Here is a 27,577-nt window from a genome sequence, read left to right on the forward strand (position 1 = left end):
TAAAGCAGCAAATAAATAAATGAATAAAAAAAGTTATTACTAGTTTCTTTGACATGTAGTGCCATGATCATCATAATGTATCAAAAGCCACTTTGGATATCAGCCATTTTTAAATATTTTTTAAGATATCAAATTGTCCATCCATCCATCCATCTTCATCCGCTTTATCCGAGGCCGGGTCGCGGGGGCAGCAGCCTAAGCAGAGAGGCCCAGACCTCCCTCTCCCCAGCCACCTCCTCCAGCTTATCCGGGGGAACACCAAGGCCGTTCCCAGGCCAGCCGAGAGATATAATCCCTCCGGCGTGTCCTGGGTCTGCCCCGGGGCCTCCTCCCGGTGGGACATGCCCGGAACACCTCACCCAGGAGGCGCCCAGGGGGCATCCTTGTCATATGCCCGAACCACCTCAGCTGGCTCCTTTCGATGTGGAGCAGAGAGGTGACATTCCATGTCCCTATTGCCAGTCTTGGCAGCCGGGGGTCAGTCCGCCAGGGCCTCCGCTCCTGGCCGCCACCCGGCACACAATGCACCCGACCCCTATGGCGCCTCCTGCGGGTGGTGGGCCTGCGGGAGGATGGGCCCATGTCTCCTCTTCGGGCTGTGCCCGGCCGGGCCCCATGGACTAAGGCCCGGCCACCAGACGCTCGCCCTCGGGCACCCTCCCCGGGCCTGGCTCCAGGGCGGGGCCCCGGTAACCCTATCCCGGGCAGGGTAAACTGTTCCCTCGATATTCTTTTCATAAGGGTCTTCTGAATCGCTCTTTGTCTGGTCCCTCACCCAGGACCAATTTGCCATGGGAGACCCTACCAGGGGGCAAAAGCCCCCAGACAACATAGCCCCTGGGATCCCTGGGACACACAAACCCCTCCACCACGATAAGGTAGCGATTCAAGGAGATATATCAAATTGTTATATATGTATATCAGAGAAACTTTCTCCAAACTGTGCTGTTGAAACTTTTTTCCCCACTTGTGAGAAAACTATTAGCAAATGCTTATTAACACACATTTCTCAAAAAAAGGAAGAAAACAAGAGCTTTTTTCTTTCCCCACAAAATCTCAGCCTAAAGCAGCAGTGACAAGTGCCATACAGTATGTTGTTAAAGGCTACAAGGTCATATTATGTAACCAGCTCGCACGTATGCACAAGCATGTCCATGTTTCTGAATTACTAGTTATAAAGAACTCATTAACATTGAGCTATTTTCAGTACTCAACATCTCCTCACATTATGCAAAAATATGGACAGAGCTAAAGTGAAACAGTACAAGGGGAATTCTGAATGAATGTGAGGCAAACAGACCTAAAGAAAGAGCTATCGTGCCATTGCATAATGACAGTTTTCAAGTGTCAGATGAGCACTGGCGCTGATGGTTTGGTGGTCAAGTGGTACGCTGTGTTCTAAATCACTATCGTCTTCGAAAACATGCTTCACACAACCTCTTCTGGACAGAGCTGTGTGAATTACAAATGTGCGCGCAAATTCCAAGCCTGCTGGGGCTGATTTACAGGAATGGGAGAGTAATGATTGGAATTTGCTTCCTAATTTGCACATGTAAATGAATTTGTATAGGCAAATCTGGGAGCCTTCTCAGGTTGACTGATTTACCAATACCAACACAAAAATCAATAAATTAATGTATTAAAAAATACAACAATGTGTCTCTTTAAATGATTAATAAATGTTTGTATCTTCCATCCTAGCTTTTCAGAGACCACATGCGGTACTAGCACCAGATTAATCTTATGCACACACTAATGTTGCCTGTATGACACTTTATGCCACAAACCCGCATGACAAAGCAGCCATTTCTCTCACACACACACACACACACACACACACACACACACACACACACACACACACACACATTATAAAAATTCCAATCCTCCGCTGATCCCAAGCTAAAGTCTGCATGACTCTTACCTTATTAAGTAGCAGCAGAAGAGGAGGCTGAGGATGAAGACAAAGATGGCTGTCCCAAACACCACAATGTAGATGTTAAGGGGAAGGTTCTGGAACCCTATATTTGGCATCCTGAAACTGTAGTGTGGGAAATCGGAGCTCATGGATAGCCTGGATGGAAAGACGCAAATGGACATAAGTACTTCCAGACACCAACACAGTCCACAGAAAGAAAAACCCTTTGTACCAGTAAGAAAACTAAATGACTCTAAGGAGCTGGAGCTGAGGGCATGTCATCATTTTAGAAGTGCTGCTTAACTGTAATACCATATAACTACAAGTGTTACAATTAGTTAACCTTGATGAAGTGATGTAAAATACAATGTAATGACAAAACACGGGTTAACTGGGACTTGTTGTCCAAAGACAAAAACCATCCTGCATGAAGGTAAACTTAAACCTCAGAATCTGCAATGAAAACAAACAGCAGGGCAATGATGCAACGAGTAATAAAGGGCAACTCAGAAAGCACAACTGTGACATTATAGCATTCACGACCTCTTGGTATCGAACCACTAAAGCTTCGTTTCTACCAAAACAAGGCAAGAGAACAGAGAAAATTGCTTATTTATGTAATTTATATAATTTAAAAAGAGTGTAAACACATGTGCAGGCAACTTTTGTTAAATATTTTCTTCCATGTTTGTACTTCTGATAAACTTAATCCATCAAATCCAAGGAACACTAACAAGGATAAACTGGCCAAGTGCTCTTACTCAACTTGTGAAAAAGGACAAGACTGGGCATGTCTGAGCCTACCCACAGAAGATGAGGAGGGGGGACAGGAATAACTTTTGCTCCTTTTGGACCCGTGTCTTGTGCTCCTCCCTCTTCCCTAAAGGCTTCATTCCTGTACACTTCCCGAGTGGAAAGTTTTGGAGGTTTTACTGAGGCCATTAACAATCCCCTGCTCACTGTATAACTGTCCACCCCCCTCCCCCCAAAAAAATGCTTTCTATTACATAACAGAGTCACCTCCATATGGTGGGCACTTTCTTAGCTTTATTTCGAGGCGCTTCTACATGACATTACTCCAGCTGGTATTAGCAATCATGATAGCTGCCTTGCTCCAGAGCTGCAAGTCATCCATACATAAACGTGGTTGGCACAGCGTCTCTTTCTAGCTTTACACAAGAGCAATGCAAGGCACATGGTTTATGATACAGGAGAAGTAAAGGACCTGATGTTCTCCTAACAAATGTTTCAGTGGCTCAGCATGACTTTGAAACTGTCAGCTTAGAAAAAGACTGTAAAAGCTCCGAGGACCGAGATTTATCCCTTAAATATAAAGAGCTCTGAGTGAACTGAGCACATGGAGTCACCAGTTTAAAAGGGAGATGAAACGGGAAAAATGTCCCAAATATTAGGCACAACAGCCAGGTCAAGCTTGAGTAGTATCTCAGAGGAAACTGAGCCCAAATTGTATGTGTAAGTATCACATCCCAGAGGATGGAATCCGGCGTTTAAGATAAGCATAGCTTAGATAAGGAATGAAGCTAGCGTGCTGTCTTCAGAAGAGAGGCTATTGAACTCAAAAGCTAACTGAGTTTTTTGTTTGTTTTTTCCTCCAAAGACACTTTGAAAAGACAATTGCTGACTCAGAATAGAAATGAAATTCTTGTGACTTTAACAACAGTTTCTTTTACATCCTCTGCTGGCCTGCAAAACATTGTGGTGCATGTAGAGATCAGAGTATTACATGAACATCAGGGAAAGTCTATTATATTCAATTTCAAATATCCTAAACTCATAGGGCTCCCGGTGGCCCTATGAGTTTAATCATTCATGAACGAGCAGCAAAAAAGACATTTTAGTTTAGAATTTTGCCAGCTAACTGAAGCTTGGTAGCCTCGCATGTGCCAAACTCAAGCCCCGAGCTCAACTATCTTCTTCACAAACACAGTCCAGGCAACCATGCTCTTGTTATCCGATAACAAACATGCCTCTGTGCTGCGTACCTTTGACACAATGTGAGAAGCACCTCCAGAAACACCTCCAAAACTTGAAAACGAAACACACACTTTCATTTACAAGATTAGTCCTCTGTTGTAATCTTGCGTCAGTTCACACAGTTAGAATAATTTCTTCGAGTAGTTCAAGCTACCAAGTTACACAACTACATGTTAATGAAATTATCTCCAGACTGCATCACTTATATTTTTGTTAAATATAGAATAAAGAAACTCACATATACATACCCTATTGGTGCTTTCATGCTAAAGAGCAGAAAAGTGTGCATCTATCTGTAACACAGGCCTTTACAAAGTGCCATGCTGTGTCCTTGAAAGCCTTTTCACTGAGTGCATCTGTTGACTTGTTTGGATTATATCTGCGCCCTGTTCATAAAGGCTCCCTGCCAAACTCGAGCCCCTCTCTGCTCTCTGACTCTTTTTGGCTTCTCTGTATTAACAAGAGCTGAGCCGAAACTGAAGTTTTGGGGCCAATTCCGACTTACAAACTGTAGAGATGGAAGGTTGGAGACACGGCTCAACTCGAAACCGCATTGTGACGCATGCTCTGTTATTTGTGAGACTTTTGTAAACAAAGGAGCCAAAGTGGACAAACTACTGTAACTACTGTAAGACACAGTTCCTTTATCTGCATTCAAGTTCAAAGAAAAAAAAAAGCTTTTGTCTGACATATCAGGCCAATATTGGTCAACAATGTCCAACCAACACAGCCGCAGCATCATACCCGAGCTTAACTAACCACAGAAACATGCTGCGCAAACACCTCTGGAGAAATCTGAGTGCGACACACTGACAAATCTGTTCCTCATAGTAGATAATTAGGACAGAGGTCTTCAGCACAATCTGGAAAAACAGACGCTGGAAAATTGGAATAAAACTAAAACCCTACAGTTTGGAAAACTAGTATTTAGTCGTATTATATATTTTTATATTTCTAGTATTATTTTTTATTATTAAGTTTTTAAATGTCATTCATAAAGAGTGGCATTTTGTCAATGGGGAACAGTTTAAATACAATAATGAGACTAAAAACAATTATTTCCACAGTTCTTAAATATCACAAAGTAAACAAAAGCACATAAACTGACATGTGACCCAAGCGCTGAACTTTAACTCTGTTTCTCTGAAATCCAGCACAGATATGGTTTTATTGCTTGCTATATGAGAGACATGTAGGTCAGGGATCTGGTTACTGGGATGTGTCATTTAGGTATGCTGGTCACGGCTAATACGATCACACTGAAAGATAGGTTTAAGAAGTCTTTTGCCCTAAACCATGAGGCTGTGTCTTTCACTCTGTGCAGCATCCCTTCAGTATCAAGATTCGCTGACTGACAGGGTCGTGGGTACATCAAGATCTTGAAATATAACCCCCTTGCAGTCAACAACTTACATACCTCCAATTTTGTTTGTGTGTGTGTGTGTGTGTGCGCGTGAGGGGGAGAGGTATCACGTTGTCAAACACAGGAGAGTATTAGAAAAGGAGCCAGTGTGAACTGGGTGATATAAATCATTCTTTTTGTATTAAATGTATCTGCTCTCCTCATTCCTCCCTTTCTTTCACCACCTGCCTGTCTCCCTCAGACATTTTTACACGGCCTCACCCTATTACGTAACCAGCAACAAGGCTATGCACACTGCAGATGCATTGGAAATGAGGATGAGTGGGAAAATCTTCGCATTCCTTGTGCATGGCTTTGTGAGACACGATTGAAGAAAAACAAAGCAAAAGTAATTATTCTATTTTCATCAAGAGTAAAATAGAAACGAGTACGTGCAAAGTACAAATGAGGAAAACATGACTTATGATGTTCACCTTTTGTCTGACCTCTGATATTTTATTGTCCAGATTCATGTGCGATGGGACTAGAAAGAGTTACTCCACACTGAGCTCCTATATGTGGGTTTCCTAATGATAACAGCATATTCTTGCACAGAGTTTATTTCAAGAAGTTGCATGATCCACACGACCAACCACAATTCTTCAGTTTAATGTCACATCTTGGGGATGAATACACACAGGAAGAGGCATGACGAGCAAAGGAGTTCCTCATAAAATGTTCACAACTGAACACTGAAATGTCCAGTATTTTGCGTTAATGCTGAACACACGTAAGCTTGTGACGCGTGTCACAAGCAGCAGAATCATGCATCGCTATCGTCAAGCGGTTACATACACGACTATTTTAGCGTAACTGACTGCACAATGCCCAAAGTACAGTGCCGCAGCACAATGACTAAAGGACACAAAGGATACATTTTGCCTGCCGAATCATGGGATTAAAAAAACAAACAAAACAACAACATTATCAGGGTGTATCTGCAGAATTTGTTGTTTTTGTGTCAGCAGGATGTACTTAAACACAATACACAGGGCACATAACATCACGAATGTCAGCAGCAGACTGTAAAAACAACAACCATGTAATACGTGACAAGAGGAACAATTACGCGTGAATTATACTTGTGCGTCAGATCTACGTCGTAACTTACACCATAAGTGGAACCCCACCTAACCCTACGCCGCAACCTTCTACGTAACCTGGTGTGCACCTCCCAATAAATGTAACTACAATTGAGTCCACGTTTTTTTTTTTGGTTTTTTTTTACATTGTGTTTATAGCTATGAAGATATTTGGTTATACAAATATAGTAAAATTATAAAGCGAGCACTGATAAAGCCAGCCAGCACGTGCAGAACATTTCCCTAACCAGAGAAAACTGAAAAACGTAACTCAGATTGTTTCCACAGTTTTATAAAATGAAGATAAACATGTGTTGCCTAACTTACTGGGAAGTCTCCAATCAATTTTCTACAAAAGCAAGTCATCATAAGGACACGTGAAAAAAAAAAAAGCAATGAAACGTCAGATATTTGTGTACATTCGCAGTCTGTGTTTGTTTTCTTCCTACCTACAACTGAGCCTGATTCTGATTTGATCACAAACTTTCAACTTCGTTTAATTTGAAGCAACAGCTCTCCTTAGACCCGAGACAAAAACAAGCCGGAAAAAATAATGGGAGAGCTGTTGCTTCCCATTTGTCGGAACACTGTGCTTCTCCTGGGGATAACATCAACTTCCTAACTAAGAGAGGAGCAAAGACAATGTCTCAGACTGCACTTTTTCATCTCTGCTGGCAGGCAGTTTCAACTTTTAAACTATTTCATAACTTTTTGGGGATTTCTTTTAACTGACTGCAACCCATGAAGGAACTTTTCCAGTAAGCCAGTGACTCATGATGTATCTGTGCAACAGACTGAAAGCAAAACAATGTTATGCAGTTGTTTCACACTGTAAAACATTCACATCTACTTGAGTCTGATAGGTCAGCCTGATAGAAAAATCTACACGTACGTTAAACCCACTAAAACAAACCAGACGACAATGTAGCCACTACAGAATAAAGTCCTTATAAGAACGTTAAAAAGGTTAACAAATTTAAAAAAACGTTACCTATATAAATAAACACCAAACTGCTTTTAAAACAACGCCTAAACGTTTAAATGTGTTGTACAGTTTCTTGTTATCAGCCCTCAGCATTATAATACACAAGATGCTGTATGAAGAGAAGTGGAAATTTCCACTAGCAGCCATGAACGGCCATGAGATTTGCACATCTGAAACTTAATATGCCAAAGGGCAGCAACAAACACCAGGGCCTCACAGGCAGAGTAAGGGGCTCTTTAAAATGTGCTGGCAGCGAAAAGTGAAATGTCTGCACTCACATGACACTTCACTTACATATCATATTTTCAGCAGTTTAATGTTCAGATAACTGAATCTAAACACAGCTGATCCTTATGCCTTAAGACAAGGGTATGATACAAGCCTCAGCGTGAGAGAAGAAAGCTTTAAAAAGCACATTTTTAAACAGTAATTCAATGAAAAAGATGGATTATGTTCTGTATGCAGCAGATAAAGACATGGTTGTGCATCTCACTATTTACTTTTGGCTAGCAGTGCCCACAAACGCTTGCTTTTCCAAAGTTGGACCAGGTTCTACAATAAGTAGGTCACTGTAGCTGTAAATCTAGTTATGGAGACGTGGGAGACAAGGTTGTCAACGGGGGCGAGCTCATAGCAACTGATGACACCTAACAGAACTACATGCGCACTTATACGCATGAAATCCATGCATGAAATCCACACATATAACAAGCAGTCTTCGTCATCATTAAGTTTCCCTAGAAAGTGTTAACTGTAAGGCTCCTTTTCTAGTGCCGGAAATGTTGAGTATCCTTTGTCACTAGCAAAGACGCCGCCCCTCATTTGCTGATTGGCTGTTCAATACGGTGTTAGCCTTACTTTTTAATCTACCTGTGCATATTTACCGACTCAACACATGTGAATCAGTGACGAGGGCATTTTTACAATAGGTAACCAGTCATTTGTAGACTCCTCAAAATAAATCACTCTTTATTAATTTTATCTCCCTGCAACAGAGACAGAAAGCCAGGGACAGTTTTATAAAAGGAAGTCATTAAAGAGACACTGGGGACTGGTGTGATTACTTAATAATAATAGATGAAACATGAATGCAGTAGTACAGGATTTTGAGGATTTTCTGGCATGTCCCAGTTCAAAAGCCAAAACGTTTACAAACCACAACTTTTAACCATCATTAACCAAAAAGAAAAAAAGTCTCCAGCATCAACAACCTCGTATTCAATCGTATTCACTCGACTTTCATATTCGTATTTTTTCCCTGCTTGTCTGCACTCTACCTGCCTTGCCTCCACACCACAGCTTTAGAACCACTGGTGTAGTATACGGAAGGACTGTATTTGCAGTAGGCTAATTAGAGTTTTATGATATCAGTACAGCCTGTTCCCATCCCGCCAGCATTAATTACTGCATATTTGTCAAAGCTAGTGGCTCAGTCAGGTACAAGGTGGCCTTGGAAATCTTTGCTCCTGAAACACTGGGTCAAAGCACGAGTGAATCAGAGTGGTCACTCCCACCTCATCGTTTGTCACATCTTAAACTGAACCAAGCAGCTGTCAGTCCTGAAATATAAACAGCAAAATTAAAAGGCCTTGACAATTTGTTACAAGAAAACCTAATTTAACTATAACTTCAAGCCACAAGTGAGACAAAGGCTCATAGTAGAGGTGTCATGAGCGGGGAAATAACCTACAGAGAGCAAAACCACTTGTGCACCAGGCTGTACATGGGCGTCTGTAGTCTATAGGGATTGACTCCCTTTTGGCGCCAGCAACAAATGGCCATTTGAAGCTTGGCATGTTTTGGCACTTGTGCTTTGGCTTAATGTTCAAACCCCAAAGGCTCACTTGTTTACAAGTTTCTTAGAGCGTTCTTTCGCTTTCACTAGTCTACCACACTGTAATTCACTCCTGTACCTTTGCGATTAGAGTTTACCTTTATGGTTTTTTCCCTATGGTGTTTTGCGTGCGGTGATAAGTTGTTATTTTTCCACTCGGTTTAGTCTCGATAGTGTTGCTTCTAAATGAGAAAATCTGCTGCCTACTTCATGCTAACTTTTAGAGTATGTTCTTTGAGGCTATATTCAAGCCATATTTCTCTTCCTTTTTAACCATTTTTGTCTGTCTCCGTCTCCATGAGCTCGTCATCGTTCCTCAGTGGACTTTCACAGTAACACAAGACGACACAAATATGAGAAAACTGACACACACAGCTGCCTCATAGCACTCTTGCCCCTGTGCTTCTCTGCAGTTTCTTTTTTCACCAGTTTCTTTTTTCACCCTCCTTTCAGCACTCCCTGCCACCTCATTAACCAGTTTCCATTTGACTGTCAAAGTTTTACTTTCTTTTCTGCTCTTCATTTTATTTGCAACTTCTCGGCTGTTTATTTGCCTTCTAAAAAGCCGCACGATCGCTGAACAGGCTCGTGTTTAAATTGTAGCAAGCAGCGTCCTTTCACAACTACCTACTTTAGGGAAATGGGAGCCTTGGATGTGCAAAGTGCAGGGTCACAGCTAGTATAAATAACCTGTAGTCATGTGAGGGTGAGTAAGTCAAGTAGAAACATGAAAACAAGCTGAAGTCATATCAATTCTTAGTGTTATCTGCAATTGACCCTCAGGGAATCAACAACCAGCCTATGTCAAGTGCAACTTTTGTAAAGAAAACAAGCTGTAAAACTAGTCAGTTAACCCATAGTTAGTATCAGTGAGACCATACATAAGTGAATTTAGTACTTAGTACTTTAGTACTTAGTTGAGGCCAAGAGACACAAGTGAATGATCAGTGGGTGAAATCTAAGCATTAGATGATTTTCAAAGGGGATCATAAGTATCTCTCTTCACCATATACTCACTAATAGAAACCCTATATTTTGGCTTATTTACTTGAGAAGAATAATTAAATTGGTTATCATTTGTGAAGGCTTATTGTGATACAGATACATGTGAGCACAGGCGCGTACACAAAGATTTGTGGATCAATTACATCTCAAGTGCTGCAGCCATCAAGCTTGTATTTCCAGACCAGAGAATATTTGGTACATGTTGGACAGGCTTTAAGCATACACCATGAATTTGTTAAGTCACTAGTCTATTTAACCTTTCCCTTAAGCATTAGAGCACTTGTGGTGTGTGTGTGTGTGTGTGTGTGTGTGTGTGTGGGGGGGGGGGGGCTTCCCAGCTAAATATGATAATGCTCATTTCCTGTTCCTGACAATTACACAAGAAGCATTAACACACTGTAAGGAAGCATTTAGCAAGTTGACTGGAGTATATCTACTTGCTTCAATCAATTCAATTCAATTCAATTTTATTTGTATAGCACCATATCACCCCAACAGTTGCTTCAATGTGCTTTGTATTTTGAGGTAAAGACTCTACAAAAACACAAAGAAAACCCCAACAATCATATGACTCCCATATGACTACAAGCAAGTGCTTTGGTGAAAGTGGGGTGGAAAAACTCCCCTTTAACAGGAAGAAACCTCCAGCAAAACCAGGCTCAGGAAGAGGGGCCATCTGCTGCTACCGGTCGAGGATGAGCGGATGAAGACAGGACAAAGGCATGGAAGAAAGGCAGAGATTAATATTAACAAATAATTAAATGCAGATATGTGTAGACACATAGTAGGTGAAAAAGGTGACTGAAGAAAAAGTACTAAAGGCATCATGGGAATCCTCCAGCAGCCTAGACCTATTGCAGCGTAACTAAGAGATCACAGGTGGATGTTTTTGTATCTGTAACACAGCTTTGCCTAGTTTTTTCTGAGTATCTAACGAGTCTTCAAAGAAGGCATTAAAAAAGCAGAACGGCCATTATTGATGCTGTGTCAGACAGTGAAGTAAGAGGAAGCCCAACCCCTTACTGTTACAGACATCCAGTGTTGCATCACCAGGTGCCCTTGAGGAAAAAAAAAAACAGCCCACTTTTTAACTAAATGGGCATGGACTTCACTCCTTCCCTCATGGAAAATTTCTGTGTAATCGGTTGCACCATCAATTCATAGGTAGATGACTTTTTCCTTCTTTCTTTTATTTTTTAATGCTGTCTTACTTCACTTTGCTTCATTCAGCTACCTAATGATATGAACATGCAAGTTGTGTTATGTCAAATAATTTGAGAAGTACAAACTAACAGCTGTGAAAACAGATGCCTGATGCTTTCCTGAAAGTGAAAATTTTAAAACAGATAAAAGAACACACTGTAAGTGTGCATACACGAACCTACAATTTTTCCTCTAACTAACACTATTTTTCATAGACTCACAAGCTATTACCATCATGGACTGTTCGCTGCCTGCTCTCACTGAATATTCACTTACAAACTTTTGTTACAATGTTTTCTTTTTGATGCCTGAAACTGCACAGAATCAAACATGCTACTTCAAATGCTTGAAGGCTGTTAAAATAAGCTTTATTAAATGGACTTCACATTTATGAGCAGGTTAGTGTTAATGTACAACCAATCCACTTGAAGACTGAGTGATTGCTAATGCTACTATCTTTCTCAATACGCTAGATATAGGCATTATACATACATAACCCAATTATTACATTATACAAATTAAATATCCCTGCTTGCCTTACTTGTAGAGGAAAGAAAAAATTGGGGGGAACTACCAAGCCATTTTACTCAGTTTTGTACGTATCATTCAGTCACATGCACCAACCTGTCATTAGTACTGGTGGATAACGTCTAAACTTTTGGAACAAGCCATTTAATTACTTCATAGCCCGAAGTCACAAAGCAACAGTTCATACAGCGTGCACAAGGACTCTATTCTTAGACCCCTGAAAGTTGGGGAACAGTTGAAATATTAACTGTTCAATGCTGCGACTGCATGTTTTCTTTTCCTAGAATGAGTGGGTGATTACAGCGTTGAATGTGTGATTACACTTTACATTGTCTCGAATTGTCTACTTCACAGCTGAGACCACAGCTGCAAGTCAGGTTTGCAAGAGTCAGTGCAATACTGCCACATTGCATCTAGAGTTCACAAAGGAGTTCAGCACAAAGACAGCATAACACTTTTTTTTTGGCCATAATCACCTATGAGATGTTGAACCATTTACGTAACCCACGTTAAACACACTGTAATAGCAGAAAAAGGCTAAAAATATTGTTTAATATTAAAATAAAGTATAATATATTGCTCATTAATTTTTTTGGAATATATAGATAAACAAATCATTGCCTTAACGTCTTGGAAATTCACACTATTTTTCCTCAGTTATAATCAAAATGTAGAGTCATATGTGGGTGACCAGATACAAAAAAAAAATTGTGTTTGTGTGGGGCAGTGCTGCCAGGTAGTCTGATATTTTCATACTGAACTTAAAAATACATATACTCTGCAGGGTGCCAGATATGCACCTAAAGGCAAAATAAATAAGCTACTTATCCAACTCTCTTGATGAGTAAAAACAAAAACCCTAAAAGGGGGAGTTGAAGTTTGCTCTTATTGTCTCATACTCTTTATATTATGTGCATTGTCTGTATTTTCAGCTGCTTTTCTGTCTGCTGATCATCACTGGAGCTCAGCAGGGATGCACCCATCAATCGTTGTGATTTTTTAAAGCCATATCTGATGATTTTGATTATTTATGTGTCACTTCAGGCCACATTTTCCTCTGTGTGAAATTGAAGAAAAACTGTATTTCCCACTGTCGTTTCATTTTCTTTGAAGTAGTTTCTGTTACATTCATTTCTGGTGAATTCTTTCCCTGATGGGCACAGATAGGCTCAGACAGGCTAACCTCTACTTGAACATAGTAAAAAGCCTTCCCTGCTTTCTTCACATGCATTAAAAGCCAGACTTTAGAAAACTGCAAGTACTGCAGAGCCAGGAAAAATTTAGGACACTGTCTCAACATGTGGAACAAAGGTGACAAGGCAATAAAATGCTTTGCAGTCCCACATAATGAGGGGCATCTGGTCACTCCCCATGTACAGGGCCAATAACTGTACTGCTGTGAGAAGTCGGTGCAAAGCGAGCATGATTTCTCCCAATAAAGGTGGGCTTGGGCCTCATTTTTGATCACACCACGATGATTCATGAAAACGCAAACTAAATGAACATGCCATCTAAACAGCCTCAAACTACTACAAGCTACACCCACTTGCACTGATTAACGTGTCGGATGTTTTTTCACACCGTGTTATCAGTGTTGCCGGAAACACTGGCTACCACGCGAGGGTTATTACTATCCAAGATACAGCGAAGAAGTGGGTTTACGATTAACCTGCGGTGGGTGAGGGGGGAGGGAGACCACTGCGATAAGCACAAAGTGGGAATTTCATAGAGATAGGAGGACATCCCTGAGCTACTTTACTTTGGGTCAGCCGTTGAGCTCAGATAGACAGATAATGTTTTATGTATTGTTATCCACACGAGGCTGGGATCTCTGTGGTGTAACTGAGCCATTCATGATATGGTTGTTGCTCATTAAAGAACAGGAGACCAATTGGGCGTGGGCTCCCTAGCTAGTAGCCGTCAGGCTAACCTTAGCTTCAAATGACATAGCATTACTTAACGTGAGCAGCCCCCCTCCACCCCCTTCCCTTTACTACTGAAAAACCATTTAAGTTCACTTACACAAATTCATAAACATTCAGTCATTTCCCTGAAACATTTTAAGTTGCTTTATAATAACTTGAAGAGTAATTTAGTGCAATACTGTTAGTTTTGGCTGGTTTTGAACTTAAATTGGGAGCATCAGTGTTTTTTACCAAGTTGGGCTCATTGGATGTTAACAGTTGACAGTGAGCTAGCAGCTACAGATAACAGGTTAATTAAAATAAAAAGAAAGTACTATCAACTCACCAGCGATCCCCCCAGCAGCCCCAGTAGTAGCCGTGCTCTTCTACAACGTGCTTCTTCTAATAGGCTTTAAAAAAAGGCGACAAGTCGATCCAAACCGAAACTCGTCCTGGCAGCAAAAAGCCGTCTTATCTCTGCGTTACCAAATCCCCGCTGTAGGGCGATCTCATCACACAACCCCCCCGGCCTGCGGTGTTCACGACTCCTGGCTGTTGTGCTTATCACGATTCTTGATTAATTTGATTCAAAATCAGCGATGAGTAAGAGAGCAGCTTGCAGTGGCGAATAACTGTCTCAGAGGCGGGCGGTCTTAGTTTTTTTCCAGAGAAAAAAGAGCGCTTATGGGAGTGGTAACCGAGCTTGGCAGTCTGCACGGTTCGCACGTAGTCGTTTGTTAGCCCACTACCACAACTAGCATATAGATCCCACCTCCTCCTGCTAGTCGGATCAGCGTGCACAGACCGAGACGGGCAACGCCACTGGAGGTTTTGAGGACAGCCTGTACGAGGGGAGTGATGCTAGGGATGGAGGGAGGGGGGATGCTGCACATGATGGTCACGTAGCTGATTGCAAAGCTGCACTCACAAATAATGGTTGGAGTCAGAACCGATGCTAGTTCTCTAAATGTTCATAGGTTTCATAGAAGCTGCTGACTTTCAGTGCAGTCATTTCCTGATTTATCGACATAAATATCTTCTGAATTAACTAGGTTTTATGTTTTCTAAATATTTTCTTGTAAAAACAGAATATCGTCTCCAACTAAGTTCTGTTTTAATGTTTTAAAGTATTTCTATTCCCAAAGAGCAAACAATTACTTGAAAACTTTAATACAGTTTTTCTTGGTTCTCTCGGTTTTCTTGGTGAATTACTAAATTCAGTTGTAATAACAACACTTTGAGTTTTGTAACAAAACTTGTAATGGTTGAGTAAACTTCAAATACATATTACAAAATTGTTTTAGCTCCGGTCAAGCAATAATATCTCCATTTCTGTACATTCTGTAACCATAATGACAAAAAAGTAAACCTACACTTATTTTAAATTATTATTTATTGGCTTTTGTTTATTTTATACTGAGTATTAAATGCATTGTAGTTCATTATATACTGCATGTAACAACTTTCAAAGCTTACTAGGTCACAAAACATTGGAAAGACCTTACATGAATTATATATCTCTTTACATGTTAGCCTGAATTTTAAATAACTAATGAACCGTATTATAGTGCACATTTGCTTTTAGCTACAACATATTTATTTCCTTTTGCTGTTTTAGTGCCCACAGGTGATATTATTATGTGTGTTTTACTTTGATTTGGTTGTGGAAGTTGCGCTCAGATCCTCAAGGTAGGGTTAGACTTAAAAGAATTTAAAGTAAAAATGTCCACATGGCCTCATATGATCAGTCTTTATAATCTGATCGTCGATTAGTTCTTTCAGCGTTTTACTCTTACAGGGATGAAACTGAAGCTTACTAGCCTGCATTTTATTTACTGAGCACAGCTGGCTCACAGATTTTTGAAGTATTTAAGTGCCTTTAAGTCAGGGCTAAATAAATGCTCATCACTAAAGATGAGGGTATGAGTCATAGTGTATATACTTAACATATTTCATTAAAAGCATACAAAGTTACTGAGTGAAAATCTATTAATTTACATGCTACTAACATGTTTAACTATAGTGACTCAACTGTTACCTTGATAAAGAAACAGACACCCTTCAGTATTATTTAATGTTATTCAAACCTACAATTGTTTGTAATCTATCTCTAAATATCTAAAAGAAACAACTATTATTAGTCATTAAACCATCCAACATTATACTTTATTAGAAGGTGAAATGTTAGTAGTTCAATATAATGTAAACATCCTAAATATTTTTCGCCATTGCTAGCCTAAAACATTTACATAGGATTCATTATTTTAAGAAGCAAATCAAAAAGACAGAATAATTTCTTTGCTGTTAAGAACCAGCGCAGGTTCTAAAGTGAACCCTTGTTTTAAGGGTGGTTGTAATAGCAGCAGACATTGTTTATTCATGTCTGCTGTAGTGAACTGCATGCTCAGGTTTTTCTCAGATTTAAAAATAAATGTGGTTCTTGTCCTTTTTTAGTGAGGGCAGAGAAGCAGAGCCGTAACTGGCAGTAATATCTTAAAATCACCTAATTTGGAGATCAGTGCCTAATTTTAGGTTAATTTTTACCGCACAGAAAGGCAAGTGGGGATTTTCTCTGAAATCAGTTTTATTTTAATGAAATCTAAAATGATAATAATACATGACAGAGCTTTAGAGACTTTTTGGTAGGTGATTCATGCTTCATCAGATTACTAACCTCTTGATTTCATTTGCTGCTAAAGCACTGACAAGCAAAACTTGTTGCAAGGGCTCTTCTTTCTTTGTTCATTTATTTTTATAGCAAGTCTCATCCTTTCTTATCAGCCAATGTTCGGCCTGAGGTCCTCAGATAAGATCATCTTTGAAAACTACTTTTTAAAAGATTCTTTTTAGCAGTTAGTCTATGTTTGTGTTTCCGTCTGTATTTAGCATACTGCAGATGTTCAGTTTTTATCTTGTTCCTCTTACCCTGGTTTATGAGGTCAGTTTATGAGTTTTATCTACATATCTCTGTTCTGTTTGTTCTAATTGATTTTTTTTTTTTTCATTTTATGGCAAATACCAGATTTGATTATTAAACTTGAGCACATAAAACAAAACAAAAATACGTCAACTTTTATGTTTTTGGGGTTTTTTTTACATATAAAAGTATATGTATTTGCAGGCTAAGAATTATTTATCCACCCACAGGTGACAAAATGCCGTCATTGGCACTAAAATAAGATTTAAACACAACAAAAGAAAATTAGTTATTTTGAAAACTTTAACTGTAACTCATTCTACACTCTTATGGTATTAGCAAGACTATCATTATCGTCACTGCAATTTGCCATTCATTCACAGTAGTAACGGAGTTAAAGGTTGTGGGAGGTTGGCATGTTACTTCTGCTGAAACTCGTTGCCAGCTCCTGACACACATTTCAGCACTTCCTTCCAAGAAATATGAACACCGTATCCAGGAAGCCACACTTTGGCCACCCAGCCCGGCACTTCATTTCCTTTGAAACTAGTGGAAGAGCACGACCATTCCCCCATGCACATCACCATGAGCGCATGTCAATGAGGTGCCAATGACAGGGCCGCATTGTGAGATGGGAGCAGAGTGGGAGTGCCATGTGACACTCCTGAATGGGCTGCCGGGGGTTGGCTGGGGGAGGAGGATGGCAGCATCCACAAAAGCCCATTGAAGGATTGCAGACTAGGTACAAGTCTGGCACTGGTCCTCCTTCCCTTCCATGGGACAGCAGGAGGAGGCTGCTGCTTGGTACTGCCTGAATGGTGGGATTATTTCGGAAGAATTGGAGAGAGGAGGTTTATTATCACCGTATTACACTTCCTCCAGTATGTCGATGGCCATTATGCCCAGATCTGCATATACACTACTGTCTTGTGTGCTTCACCAGCATAGAAAAGACTGTTGTGTTAACGTATTTTCAGCAGCACAGATGAGCATTGTGGTAAATGGCCCATAATGTGAGCCATGCACACATGCTTGCATACATCCACCCTGTACCAAGGGCTTAAGTAACTGTGACACTCCTGTAAGTCTACTTTTCGCCTTAAAATCACTTTGTTCAATCACCATAAACTGATACGTATGTTTAATGACTTGTAAAACATGCTTGAAGTTTGATATATTTTTTGTGAAAAAGTACATTTACCATGGTTTACTATGTCTAATGATCCTGGTAGTGTTTGTAAAACGAAAGCTTGCATAGAGGAAATAACCAGTAGTAACTAATGGTTAATGGTCTGCCATTTATATAGTGCCTTTCTAGTCAAACTGAGCACTCAAAGTACTTTTTACTACAAGTGTCATTCACCCAGCCACACGCATGTTTCATGCAGCACTTTTATATGTGCCTAAGCACTTTGTCTAACATTCACACTCTCACTCACACTCCGATGGATTCAGTATCTTCAGGTCTACTTGGTGTGCAGAAAATCATAGCAAATCTCAAATCTACTGTAGCAGCATGAACTATGACATATTATGGAGTTTGCAGATTGCCACAGCTTTTTGGATAATTAAGAATGAAAACCAGAGTTAAGTATCAGCAAAAAAACAAAACAGATTTATTACAGTACGTGAAGCCTTTATAGTACACGACATAATTGTCAATCGGGGCAATATTTTTCAAAGATTTTCACCCTGTTTTATTTCTTGAAGTTACAGGAATCTATCACAATCCACAAGTCCAGTCCAGGGCAGAGAAACATACCTTTGCTTGGTGTAACTTGTGACTGGCCCTCATGGCAGAGTCGTATTAATGCATATTTGCTTCCCTCCAGTGGTGATGATGGTGAATTACACAGGACCCAAAATATTTCACATGTGAAGACGCTGTACGTCCACTGCACAGAAAGACTGTCATGCTCACTGTACGTGAGAAAAATACAAACAGGAAAACACCAATTATTATTTGACATAATACCACCTTTCAAAAATGATAAGATAAAAAAAAAAGCTTTTTTTATTAGTTGTACCAGAAAGGGATCAAGACAAAATGTAAAAACACAGGCTAATTAAATTTCAAGGGTTAAATAGCATATATGATATATGATAAAAAAGACTGTTTAAAGTAAGGCAGCACTGGTTGATAGCGGATTAAAAGCAACAGTAAACAGATAAGCCGTAAGGCCCAGTTGTATCCCAGATACAGTGCATTAAAAACTTAATGTGTAGTTTTGACTCTTAGAGAAAGTAAGCAGACCCGTCCACATGTTATGCTTCATAACAGATCAGCACGAATGGTGATTTTCAGTGCTTTACTGTATAAACCAAAAACATTTAAGACATTTAAAGTCAATGTGAGAAAAGAATGGGGCAAACTAACTGTGCTAAATTAATAAAAAGCCAAAGCTCAGTATGATGTCACTTCATTGTGCTTTTATTCTTACCAGCAATTACAGTGCCAGTGACACTTTAACACAAGGGAAGCTGGGACTTTTACACAGAGAAAGTCATCTCAAACATACCAGAAGGAAAGTTGGAAAACATCAGTAGGAAACATGAAAGGAATGTTAAAGTTATTGGACGGATTTATCCACAGCAATGCTGAACTTTGCCTGTAGAGGGCAGAGTTGTGGTTTTTAGGCTGTGCTGCACTCAAAAAATGGGAAACCTGAAGGATTTAGTTTATGTTGGATCTAAAATATTTTTGAGAACATTAATGCAGTATTTCTATATTTCTGTGTTTGAGGACAGACCATATTTTCTGTCCTCAAACTGAAACACTAATAAAAAATATATAATTTTTGTGTCCTAAAATGCTTCAGTTAAAACAGCCACGTGTTATATTTTACATACTGTTGCCCTTTTCCCTCTGACATTATAACTTGCTGCATGTATCCTTTCAGAGGATGAAAGTGGGTGTGATGTATTCATTCAAAGGTGCTCCGTGTTTACATTTCAGAGACAAGTTGTTCTTGTACTTGTGCAAGTACAGTTGCCCTGCCCGCTTGGGTGTGTTAGCACTATACAGTCTCGTCGTTTACATGCATAGATATTAAAATGCAAAACTTAGAGCAGCAATAAAATAGTTAATATATACATGCAGTTTAAAAAATGTGCAGAATATAAACAGATGACTGTATTTATGTAGCATATTGTCTATGGTAGCAACAGGAAAATGAATGTTGCTGTATTTTAATGGGATATAGTCTCAAGATGTTAATAATAATACTTTGGTATTTCTTAAGCATAACAAACATAAATAATTTGAACTCAGAATTTGACAAAAAAAAAAATTGCATTCCTGCTACTTTGATGTAAATAAATATGGTAAAAATTTGATATCTGCTTTCCATAAATGATTTATCTAGTGAAAATAGACGGTTTGTAGTTGTATTAAAGGTTTTCAGCAGTGTCAGTTGTGCTTTACCATCACTGGCATCATTGATAGTATACTGTATGTTAGCTGCTGGGCTGTCAGCTACCTCACAAAACAAATGAATCGAGTCTCACCAGCTGTCATTAAGGATGCCTGAGGCTAGGGTGGGGGGATTCCCATTCCTGCCACTCCCCACTGGCCGTAAATAAATAAAATAGAAAAGATTAACAAGAGGAGCCCACAGAGAGTGTATAGTGCTCCTATTGGGAAAACCAATGTGTTTGGCACAGCAACGCATTTTGCTGTGCCAGCAAGCAGGACGGGTGTTTAAAAAAATGAAATAAAATAAAGGATGCCTGGGGAGCAACTGAACTTAAACTATGATAGGATGAAAACTGTGCCTTCTTTTTCAGCATCCCAAACTTGCCCTATTGGACTGTGATTTGGTGACAGTGGAGGACATCTGAGTACTTATCATACTGGAAGCAGCCAGCAGAAGATGGGTAAACTGTGGTCCTGAAGGGATGGACGTGATCAGCTCCAAGCAGTTGACCATTCACATTTGACCTCTGGCATCGATGAGGCATTTTCACCCATTAGAACTGCAGCTCACTGGATAATTTCTATTTTTTTCCAGGCTATTCTGTGTAAACCATAGAGATGGTTGTGTGGGAAAATCCTAGTAGACCAGCAGTTTCTGAAATGGTGTGTTTACACCATACACCATGCCACATTCAAAGTCACTTAAATCACCTTTGTTCCTCATTCTCATGCTCAGTTTGAACATCAGCAGGTTGCCTTGACTATGTCTACATGGTCAAATGCATTGAGATACTGCTATATAATCCTATTTTATATGAGGTTTTAAAATGCGTCATTGTGTTGTGGCTCTTTAATAACGCTGTTATTGTCCAACTTTAACCTCTTAGGAGTCCACCTTCTCTTCATTAAAAGTTTGTGCTGCTGTGCAGATCACCCATGTTCAAGACTTTGTTTACAAAGCCGACGAGCTGTGATTAAAAACTTGAAGAACATGCAGCATGTGAGAGAGTCAGCATCTCCTGCAGTTTCTGTGACATTTAAAATCAGCAAGGTTGTTCAGCTGCAGTGCGTGTTTTGTAACAAGAGAGGCCTACAGTCAAATAACTCCCCCAGTGCTCCCAGTGGGATACACATAGCAGAGTGGCTTGTAACGAGGCGGCATATCCAGTGACAAACACAGCAAACACAGCCCAGATGAAAACAACAGTGTGTTTGTTGACCTCACGTGGATCAAAGAATGAAGGAGGGCGAGTACTAGCGATGCACAACTGTAGCTGTAATCCTTCTGTCCATTTTCTCTTGCTTAACCAATTCAGGCTCGGGAGGGGGGCTGAAGACTATCCCAGCTGTCATAGGACGAAAGACAGGGTACAGAACAGCCTGTAGCAGGGCTAACAGATAGAGACAGGCAATCATTCACACCTACGGCCAATTTAGAATTGCCAGTTAACTCATGCATGGATTGTGGGAGGGAGCCAGAGAGCCCAGAGAGAGCCCACACAGGCATGGAGAGAACATGCAGCCTCCACACAGAAAAGCCCCAGCTGGCCATGGATTCAAATGCAGCACCTTCTTGCTGTGAGGCGACAATGCTAACCGGCATTTGTAGCTATGAGTTAAATCTAATTCAGAGTCTGCAATCTATTTTTTGCATCGTGGCTTCATTTTGAACATGTTCAAATACAATAACAACAACAATAATTATAATAATAAATTTAATAAGTTCAAAAAGGAGTAGGAAGAAACATATGCTTATTTAATCCCACCAACTTTCTACAATTCAGTAACTACTAATCATTACATTTGTTTCCTTGTTTATGCCCTATCCTATCACAAATCCTTCTTTTCAATTTGTTACATTTATTTGGCTTTAATTGCAAGTAACATGCCAAGAGATAAACAAATATACAAATACATAATCACATGCAAAAGTATACACACACACATATGTCAGAACACCCAGTCAAAGCCCTACCTCCTCCTTGAACTTTGCGAGAACTATATTTCTGTATCGGTTTTTCCTCACTGTTCCTCAGCTTCATTTAACTTTTGAGTGTGGTAAATTGAATTCCCCCCTTAAATTGTATCCACCATCTCTTTTGGACAACAAAAGGATGACATTATGAGGAAGTAGGATGTTTACTGTTCCATACATAATTTGTTTCATAATTTTAGATGCAGCACATCATACCACTTTTTTTAGGCTTTATAGCAATTGTTCTGTTTCACTGGATTCCAAATGCAGCAGGTCACTGCTTCTTCTGATAAACTCTACATTTAATCACTTCCAATCAGAGACATGCTGGCAGGATGGAAAATGAAGCCATTATTCTTCTAGACATTGTCGTAAGTTGAGCTGCAAAAAAAAAAAAGAAAAAAAATGAGTTAGTTAATTAGCTCTATACACTCTTGTCTTTTACATGGGTAGAGATATAGATATATTCAAAAGGTTAAACATGGAAGTTTTCCCCACTACTGAGCATTGTAGGTTCACATATAGTTTATTACCTCGGTATTTTTCCATGACAGAGCACCAAAAATAACTGCTTTAAGGGGAAAAATACAGTAATTGTATTTTAAATCCTTCTTATTTGTAATATACTGGTCTCCCAAACTTTTTGTCTGAGGTGTTGCTTCTGTTCTTAGCTGATGATTGGAAATGGGCTCACAGCTGCACTTCAGTGAAACACTGCATCTGGGTGTTGGTCACTCATCCTTTTCCTGGACTTCTAAAATAACCTCAACGTGTGTACAGGCCAGGTCAGCAGGTTACCGCTAGCTTCCCCCTGCCCTGTAGGAGCACCGGATGACTCACTGCAAAGAGCCTGGATGCTAATGTGATTATCATGCGTAATTTTTTTGTTCTTCAGGCTAAAGATAAAGCAGGAAATTGTATTCACTATCATTCCCGTCACTCTACATGTCTATCTTTGTCTACTTCCTACCTCCTGAAACTCAACATCCATCTTAGTGCTTATTTTATCTTCATGTAGTGGGTCGCTACATCACTTCAATCACTTCAATGGGTCATTGAAGTGATTGTATCAGGAACCGCTTTTTTCACCTTGATTTATGCTGTTTTGTTTCTACTGATTAAGTAAACAGGAGCTATTGTTTTAATAAATTAATTTATAGAGGTGTTAGCAGAAGGATGCAGCAATAATCTTTGGACTACCTAGTGCCAGTTTCTTTATATTTAGAGTACAAATAAATTTGTACAACGTTACTCAAAAAGCAAGCCTTATAGCATGATCTTAGTTTCTTCAGTTTGCTGTATTTGCTATAATGTAGATGTTTTGATTTTATAAGCCATGCCAACTTCATTGGCTGCAAGCCCTGTTGTTTGACAACAGGGGTGTCAAACATAAAGCCCAGGGGCTAGAATCGGCCCAGCAAAAAGTCCAATCTGCCCCGCTGGGTGTCTTTGGAAATTGTGAAGGCACAGATTTTTTTTACTTTTAACTGTATTTTGATAAATTTTACAGCTTTTCCTACTGTTAAATACCTCTCCTGTTATTCATACTACACCAAAGAAACTAGAAGTCATTTTGGCATCTCTTCATTGGCACCCTGTTTAATTTAAATGTTGGGAGTAATTATTATATAGTGTTTTTCTACTCTCCCAGAGGATTCAAAGCATCTTGTATATATTAACATTTTTTCTATGCTTACGTGCTTTTATCTAACAGTCACACCTGTTCATATTCCAATGGGCATCAGTATCTTGCCCAAGGCATCCATACTGGAGCCAGGAATCAATCCACTACCTGATTAACCCTCCAGGTTAGGCTGACTGGTTTGTGAGAGCAATATGTCAGCTGTGAAGTTGAGAACTACGCTGTGAGCAGGATTTGAACCTGCGCAGGGAAACCCCATTGGATTTCGAGTCCAACGCCTTAACCACTCGGCCATCACAGCTGCGAGTTAGCACCCTTCCCCTCACATACAAGGTCTTAAATAATGAGGTTTTAAATAATAAGGCCAAATCTTGTCTTGAAGCGCTCATAGTGCCATATCACTCCAATAAAGTACTGTTGGGGCATCCCATGATGCACGGAGTGTTTCCTGTTCACTCACCTTTTTTCATTCACTATGCGCTTACAAACCTCTTCATTTAATCAATAGTTTTTATTTCTATCTGGCTCTCTTCCACAACATGTTTTTTGCCCTGTCTTTGCTCCCATCATCCCCATCTGGTTGCAGGTGGCTGCCCTGCCCCGAGCCTGGTTCTGATGGAAGTTTCTTCCTGTTAAGAGGGAGTTTTTCCTTTCCACGGCCGCCAAAGCTCTTTCTCAAAGGGGGTAATTTCATTGTTGAGGTATCTATGTAGGTTCATTACCCGACAATATAAAGCACCTATTTGGCATAAATAAAATGTCGTTGATTTAAGTAACAGATAAACACCTAAAACACAGAAAAATTGCCATGTTTTTTTCTTTTAACTATATTGTCTATGGAAATTTCTGCTCCTAACAATGAAATTTTCTGTGAATTTATGTAGACTGTCTGGGTACTTTACAATACAAAATGTTGCAGAACATTTTCTGTAACTTTACATGTGTTTATTTGTAGATACAGCACCTGCTTTTCTTTTACTAAGTGCAATTGAATGTGTAATTAAACATCTTTACACCACAGAAAGGGAGTTTCGCTGGTTGCGCCCACTTAAGTTTAGACGGGGTTTAATATGGCCCTCGATGTAAAATGAGTTTGACATCTCTGCTCTAGAATTTCTTTTTCAGAGATTCAAAGAGATAAAGAGTTACAGAAAAATGTTGTTATAAGGTTAAGAAGCACAAAATAATAATTTTGTTCTTCAGACTTCAGCAATTGCACCACCAGAACTCTTAAGGGATTTTACCTGCCAATACGTTGAGTAAGCTGCAGACATTTGAGTCCTTGCTGCCTAAAGGAGGGACTGGGACAAATGCACCAAACTGTGACTGTTGTGAAAGCAACCCTGTTTTACCCTTCTTGTAAAGAAGACTTTTACAGCTCTGCAAAGAAGCAACATCGTCTTTACTGACATTGTCACCGGTGTGCTGCTATGGCTGTTATTAGGCTAATATTTGAGGAGCTCCAGAGTATTTGTTTCTCTATAGACTCTGACATATTGTCTCTGTTCTCAGATCTGTGCAGCACCTCCCACTTTACTTTCTATTCTGGTTCGAGCCAGTTTGTGCTGTGAGAGTAGTACAAACTGTTCAATGAAGTGGAAATTCCTGGAAAGTTTTATCTTTTTTTTTTTTTCCCATTTCGTGATCACATTCAAGCACACACCGTCTCTGAAAGCTATATCTTGCTTAATCAGTACAGCAGCTTTTAGCTGGGTTAACATAAATGGAAAAGTGCCTTTTGATTGCTTAGTTGGAGTAAGAATGTGACAAAATCATTCTCCAAAATACAGGAGTGATGCTGAAAATGGTCCCATTCATTAGATGTTTTATTTTTTTAAATAATTAGGAATTTATGATAAATGTTCTGTTTTGGTTTTGGTTTTTTTCCATTTCTAAAGCTAAAAGGAAGACACAAAGAAAGAAATGAATTCCATGACAGCAGTTGGAATAATGGGAATGCAAAGAGAAAAGATTTCCACTCACAAACAATCCATTATAGGCACAAACCGAATGAACCATTCTGTTGTTTCAGATGAATAAAAAACAAAAACAAAAGGCTGGACGTATTCCTCTTCCCTCAGCATTTTTCTTTATCCTGTTTGCTTTTTAGTTTGGGTCAACAGACATCTTTAGCTTAAAAAATGCATCATTGCAGCATGTTCTGCTGATTCAGAAGGAGAAGTAAAAATGTGCCAAGGAATTGAATATGCTGAGTAGAAACAAACATCCAAGTGAACAGACACTGACAAAGTGAGCAGCTCAGTGTTACCACAGTGTACTTACTACTGATCTGATGTATTTAGAGAAATCCATCCATGCTTCTATGTTTGATTTTCTGGAGCGCAAAAACAGAAGCCTTTAAAAAAGCCACCAGCTGTTAGACTGGAACTACCAGATTAGACTAAAGAGAATAAACAAACAAAAAATAGAGTGAGACAAACCACATACAACACTGTATAAGAGATTGCAGCTGTTCATTTGGTGCAAATCTCTGCTGGCATAGATGTCCTTATGTAGATTTTTTTTCACTATGCAATTTAAAAAAAAAAAGAGTGGTATTGTTATTATTTTATTGTAGGGGTACATATAAATACTAAAGTATTGTTGGTAAGAAACACAAAGCAGCCATAATGTCTGATATAGATAAAAACCTTCAGGGATATAACATGCACGCATGTGCTGATTTTGTTTGCTAAACTCCTGATCATGTAGGATGAAGTTTGAAATTTCCCCTCATAAGAGCCATTTAGCTTTGTCTCTTATATTTTTACATGTTACATGTGTGTTCCCTCACATGTAATAAGACATTGTCACTTTTCAACAATGCTTTCCTCCAAAACTCCTTTTGTTTTAATCGCAGGGGAGATCATTACTGGTTCAGTGTAGACTCCTTCAATCCTGCAGCTTCATAGATTCATAGGCTCTTTGTAAATGCACAGTTTTTAGTATTGTCGCATATACCGTCTTTATTCTATAATCAAACCTGCAATAACCCGAAGCTGTGATTCAGAGATGTTCATGGTTGCCATGCCTTTGTTTGTTTTTGGCCATGGTTTTCTTTGCTTGACAGTGACTTCAAATGGGAACACCGTGGCCTCTAAAGCTAAATTAAATTAGCACATCGAGATCATGCGGAGAAAATAATCTTAGCACAGACGTAGTTCAGAAAAGCAAAGAGGTGCATCTAATGGGAAGTCTTTATTTCCAAAAGCATGGATCTGGAGACAGCCACAAGCCTGATGAAAACAGGTTAACTGTAGAAGAAATAAAAAAGAAATAAAAGAAACTGAGAAATAAAAAATAAGAATCTCCCACCCTTTCACTCTTAGTTTAGCTGATGTTTAGAAGCCCAGATGTGCATTTATTGAAAACACAGTTCTAAACTGGGTAATTTAATCACCCCTTTCGGATTCATGTTCACTATAAAGACTTCTTTTAGTAACACTTCTTTCACTTCCTATATCCTACTAAGCACATGTCCTTGCTTTATGTTTTTCTTATGAAATAAAAAGTAAGAGGGAGGGAGGCCAGGATAGATTTTTACAGCTCTGGTATAATAGTCTAAACTGAGCTGTGTTATTCTTTTGGACCTTCTCAACAGGCAGTTTAATAGTTAACATGTTTGATATAAGGCAACTTGAGACTAGAGAGAGCTGAGGAGGAGGGAAGCATCAGTTTCAGCGAGCAGGGAAAGATTTGGCCGAAACACTTCGTCACAGGGCTCCTTGTTACACTACAACAACAGAAAACTCAGACCTCTGGCCAAGACCTG

The 27,577-nt window shown here is 39.5% G+C and overlaps 1 protein-coding gene and 1 non-coding gene across 2 annotated transcripts in view; both read right to left on the bottom strand.

Annotated features, from left to right (window-relative positions):
* rnf24 (ring finger protein 24) overlaps window positions 1-14,718 on the bottom strand; it is a 32,861-nt gene extending 18,143 nt beyond the window's left edge. Inside the window, exons 1-2 of the mRNA XM_084931488.1 lie at window positions 14,203-14,718; window positions 1,925-2,074 (exon numbers count right to left, since the gene is read on the bottom strand). Coding sequence (XP_084787614.1) covers window positions 1,925-2,067 — 143 coding nt within the window. The 5' untranslated portion in view covers window positions 2,068-2,074; window positions 14,203-14,718. The remainder of the gene's footprint in view (window positions 1-1,924; window positions 2,075-14,202) is intronic.
* Window positions 14,719-24,024: 9,306 nt separating this feature from the next.
* On the bottom strand, window positions 24,025-24,106 carry trnas-cga (transfer RNA serine (anticodon CGA)). The gene has a single exon. It is a non-coding gene; the product is annotated as a tRNA-Ser (tRNA).
* Between the last annotated feature and the right edge of the window lie 3,471 nt (window positions 24,107-27,577).

This window comes from Perissodus microlepis, chromosome 6, assembly GCF_051167445.1.
Source record: "Perissodus microlepis isolate ML-2025 ecotype Zambia chromosome 6, ASM5116744v1, whole genome shotgun sequence".
Classification (NCBI taxonomy): Eukaryota; Metazoa; Chordata; class Actinopteri; order Cichliformes; family Cichlidae; genus Perissodus; species Perissodus microlepis.